General features: G+C 41.2%; 1 protein-coding gene across 1 annotated transcript in view; it reads right to left on the bottom strand.

The window, feature by feature from the left end:
- LOC101851008 (transmembrane protein 135) overlaps positions 1-3,323 on the bottom strand; it is a gene marked incomplete in the record, with an annotated part of 131,334 nt that extends 128,011 nt beyond the window's left edge. Inside the window, 1 exon segment of the mRNA XM_013087940.2 lies at positions 3,127-3,323. Within this exon segment, the coding sequence (XP_012943394.2) occupies positions 3,127-3,323 (197 nt within the window).
- Positions 3,324-4,945: the final 1,622 nt, after the last annotated feature.

The raw sequence follows: 4,945 nt of genomic DNA, 5'->3' as shown, positions 1-4,945 counted from the left end.
CTCTCTCTCTCTCTCTCTCTCTCTCTCTCTCAAATACAAATTTAATATACTCATACGCATACAAACGCACATACACACATACACACAAATACACACACATGCACATGCACACACATACATTCAAAAGTGCACACATATAATCTAGCGCTCCTGAGACTATTCTCTCGTTTTTATCATCACTGATATCCGTATCGCCTTCCTATCCCCCCCTCCCCCAACCTCTCTTTTTGCCACTACAAAAATCACAGAAACGTTAGCATTCTCTGGGCTCTGGGCAATGTTTTGAAATGACGCCATCAACTCAAGTCCTCATAATATTATTCCCGAAACGCTACTTTTTTCATGACGTATAAACTTTCTGCAGGCTCCGATGAGTCATCAAAAGTGGCCCTCCAGCCTCAACTCTCCTCGGCCAAAAGCCCCCCCATTTTGTCTACGTTGTATTAGGAATATAACCCCGGAACAACAAAAATCACCTCAGGGCGCCGTTTTGGGGGAAACTTGAGGGATAAGACGCGATATAAGAAACGACAAATGTGGCGAGTAAAAAACGAGCGCGCATGTTTTATTTTGTGCTTCATCTCCAGCATCGATTACTTTTTCCTGCTTCCTCTGGCGTCCCTAGCAGCCACAGAATGAGAAGGTTATGGAATGATATAGCGCCATCCACTGATCCCGTATAACGCTGGACAATACATCACCACGAAAATGATATCGCATCCTTCGTTTGGAGTCCCCAACCGGAACGGCTGAATTAATCATGGAGATTATTCTCTTCCGTTCTCTCCTTCTTTCTGTCTTTCTGTACCATCTCTCTTATTTGGCTCTCATCTTCTTCTCCTACTCTTCTTTTCTTTATTCCCTCATATTTTTTTTATTTTGTTATTATATCCCTTTCTTTCCTTCTTCGTTCCTCCCTTATCCATTCATTCCTTGCTTCTCCCCCCCCCTTTCTCTCTCTCTCTCTCTCTCTCTCTCTCTCTCTCTCTCTCTCCCTTCTTTTTTGTTACTCCACCTCTTTCTGTCATAGATTGTTTACTCCTTTCTCACACTTCTTTCGCGGGTGGTTGGAATGTAGAACTGGTATAGGTATAGGTCCTACTTCTTCACTTTCCCTCTTTCGTTTTTGTTTCAGTTTCTTAATGTTTCCCCAGCACTTATAATCATTATTGTGCCGATGTGCTTCTCTTTACTCAAACAAAGAAACAACCAGTCGAACAAACATACAAACAAACACCCTTTTTACATTTAGTATGTCCTTCTACCTTGCTTTTCCTTTTCTCTCTCTCTCTCTCTCTCTCTCTCTCTCTCTCTCTCTCTCTCTCTCTCTCTCTCTCTCTTTCTCCCTCTTCCCCCGTCTCTCTCCATCATCATTTTTCACAGCTCTCTACTGTTTCTTAATACGCAAAGAACTCTGTGGGTTTCCTTTTTCTTTAACTTTTTCATTCTTTCCTTTTTTGTAATTACCCGCAGCGTTTATGGCTATCAAAGATCCGCCAGGGCGAGCGAGCCGGGTCATAATATCTGCAATATCAGTCTGGCTTCGCGGAGCCCCGGTGGCAGCTCGGCTCGCGCGTCATCATGATTTCTCTGTCCCCGGACGCATCCTCCCGTCTCCGGGATTTCGCCCATGCCCTGATTTACGCCCTTTTCCAGTTGGCCTCGGCCCGATACCGCACCCATCTTGCCTCCAGCTTTCTACATTCATTTTCGTCATTGCCGTTCTTATCGACGCCCCGATCTATGATGAGAGTATGAGCGTCGCTGGCCTCTAAAGAGAGTTTGGGTGTGTGTCTGTGTGTGTGTGTGTGGGGGGGGGTTCTTCTCTCTTTGTGAGGGGGTGGGGTGGGGTGCTGGGTTTTTGTTGTTTGTTGGTGTTTTTTTGGGGGGGGGGGGGTTGTTCTGGGGTTTGTTTGAAGGGGGGAATTGGGGGGGTTGGGGGGGGGGGGGGGGGGTATTTTCCCAGAAATGAAGAAACGAGCGCCAGAGGGGCCCCCACACTGACATTTACTGAGGAATAAACAGCGATAAAGAACGCACAAAGAACATTTTACGCGAAGCTTTTAATATGGGGTGGTTGCTGGTCGGTTTATTTTCTTTTTGCTGGTATTTTTCTGCTTTGTTTTGTTTTTCTTGGGGGGGGGGGGGGGGTTGTTGTGTATTCTGTTGGTGTTGTTTTTGTTTTATTTTTTAATGGGCTTTTTTTTTCGTTGTCTTTCCTTTCTTGTTTTGTTTTTTTACGGCGTGGGTGGCCGTATTGTGATCTCAGTTGATTTTCCGTGTTTCTCATACGTATGTTACTTCGAAGTTGTTTTGTTTTTTTGTTTATTGATATGTATAGATTGGAGCCGTATTGATAGAAACATAAATGTAAAATTCTGAGACAGACAACCAGCAACATACAGAGAGACAGACAGACAGACAGACCGACAGATCAACAGACCGACAGACAGACAGACAGACAGACAGACAGACAGACAGACAGACAGACAGACAGACAGACAGATATATAGATAGATAGATAGATAAATAGATAGATAGATTGATAGATAGATAGATAAATAGATAGATAGATAGATAGACAGACAGATAGATAGATAGATAGATAGATAGATAGATAGATAGATAGATAGATAGATAGATAGATAGATAGATAGATAAATAGATAGATAGATAGATAGATAGATAGATAGATAGATATGGGAATTCACCAAAATATGAATAGGAAAGTCGTTAACATTTTTCTGTACCAGTACCAGTAGATAGTTAAGCTTCAAGGGACAAATGAAAGTTAATTTGCAATTCTAAACGCCTCGGTGATTTCCTGATTGGGGCGAAAGCTTTTCTCAGAAGCCTGAGCAGCCATGTATTAAATACGTCATTATTATAGAATAAATTAAATATAAACGAGGAGTTCAGAAAGGAGAAATAATTAAGTGAAAAAAAGTTCTGACTGGAAGGAAAGAATCGACGCTGAAGATGGATGAAGTTGTCCGCCAACGTCTGATTATTCAAATTTTACTTCCAAAGCGTCGTCAAAGCAGTTATTACCCGACGCTTGTTGGAGCGATTTTTGCCCATGCAAATTGACCAAAAGTCTGGAGATGGAAGAAACTCATTCCAGACCCGTGCTGAGAGACTGGCGTCCGATTTCTGCAAAATGTCGAGGGCAATGACGAGGGGCGTGAATATTCCGCCTTCTGTGACGGTGGTCTGACAACCCTAGACGCGTGGAAGCGGACCTTTGCCGCTCTTCGAGGCGGTGACTCACCGCCAGCCCCCGTGACCAGACAAAGCAGGCGGCCGGCCAGGACCTCTGGCATCGGTCTTCCTCAGAATTCATGAATATTCATTACAGTTACAGACGACGACACCAACAACTGAAAGGGTGGCGATAATGAATAGAGAACACTTGGCAGACAGCAAAAGATACTTCTCGTATGAATACTTGATGCAGAAAAGGACGAGAAAATCATGTAATAAGGAGAGTTGCAACGGTCACATTTCTGTGTCTGCATATATTAGAGAGGGAAATAAGAAAACTTGACAAAGACTGATTCAATCATCAGACCAGAGCGTCTGTGGTCCTGGGTACAAATTACCAAAATTGGTTGGTATTTTGCAACGTGAGAGTCTTATGGGAAATCTTCCGAAAACGAACATTAGATATTGGTGTTTAGTTCACTCGTGAGAGGCGCCAAGACAAAGAATTACTGGCTGAAGAGGAATGTGAGGAGAATAGAATTACTGTTCTGTAGGGAATTAGTTTTGTTACTTGTATTATCACAGTCATGAAAACTTGCTGTGACAAAGTTGGGACCTTGAGAAATGATTCTAGCGAGAAGCTTGGTTTTTTGTTTTTTTTTTAATCTTCTTTGCTCTGTTTGGGTATGGTGCCTTTGCTTTTATGATTATAGGTCTCTCAATAACATAAAGTGAGTCCATCTTTTTAAAAATCAAGTAATCTTTCTTTTATGGTATTATGTCCATTGTGTTATGATAATAAAAAGAAAATATGCTTGCTTGCTTTAAATGGGATTTTACGAAAACGAAGAGCATCATTCAAATACAAAAAAAGTCAATAGATTAAAAAAAGGTAAGGGGGAAACTGAATTTCGAAGTACCTCTTGTCAGCCCTTAGATTTAAAGAAAAAAAGACGACACGAACTCTTTTACTTTTAGGAGTATTTCCTTACAAATGCTGTAAAAAAAAATTTAAAGAAAAGGACTGTTTGAACACTTTTGAGTTTCTATTGGAATTGCTGCAACTGCAATTCGAGCACGCTCAGATACAACTGACAGCAGAACAACTGCGCTCGCTGTCACTAGAATGACAAACTACAGTACTATAAATTGTTCTTTAAAAACACGCTGAGGAAAACGTAGATTATGTACAATTGTAATACCATTGCTTGTCTACACGGTTTTATTGTTATTACAAATAAAAAGTTAATGAATTAATGTTGTCATTCTTCCCAACATTGACCCTTTTATTATTATATAATTATTAATTTGTTTCCTTTTTGTGGATTTTATTGTGGTTTTTTCTTGGGTGGAGGGGGGTGGGAGGTGGTTTGTTTCTGTTTCTGGGTTGTTTGTTTAAACCCAGTCTGTTTGTCGTGTTCTTTGTGGTTTGTTTGTTATTTTTTTTTGGTTTTTTTGTTGGGTTGTTGGCTGCTGACTGACTAACTCTGCTGGCGTGTATAACAACGCTACAGAACACAAAGAAGGAAAGCAGCGCCGGTTCTCGTCCTTCGATCGGTGTATCCTAGGAAATGGACGCATTCGCCATGGAGTGAAACCACGCCCTGTTCAGGCAGTCAGCTAAACATTTTAACTAATATTCAACTAAAATCTGCTCTGATTAATTACACTTTATTTCCAGCTCAAAATTTAAAAAAAAACTGTTTTATTTCTTTTTTCCCAAAAGAGGCTTATTTCGCTT

Source organism: Aplysia californica, unplaced genomic scaffold (genome assembly GCF_000002075.1).
Source record: "Aplysia californica isolate F4 #8 unplaced genomic scaffold, AplCal3.0 scaffold00022, whole genome shotgun sequence".
Lineage (NCBI taxonomy): Eukaryota > Metazoa > Mollusca > Gastropoda > Aplysiida > Aplysiidae > Aplysia > Aplysia californica.
Note: the sequence above shows the minus strand (reverse complement) of the source record. Positions and strands in the feature narration are given on the sequence as shown.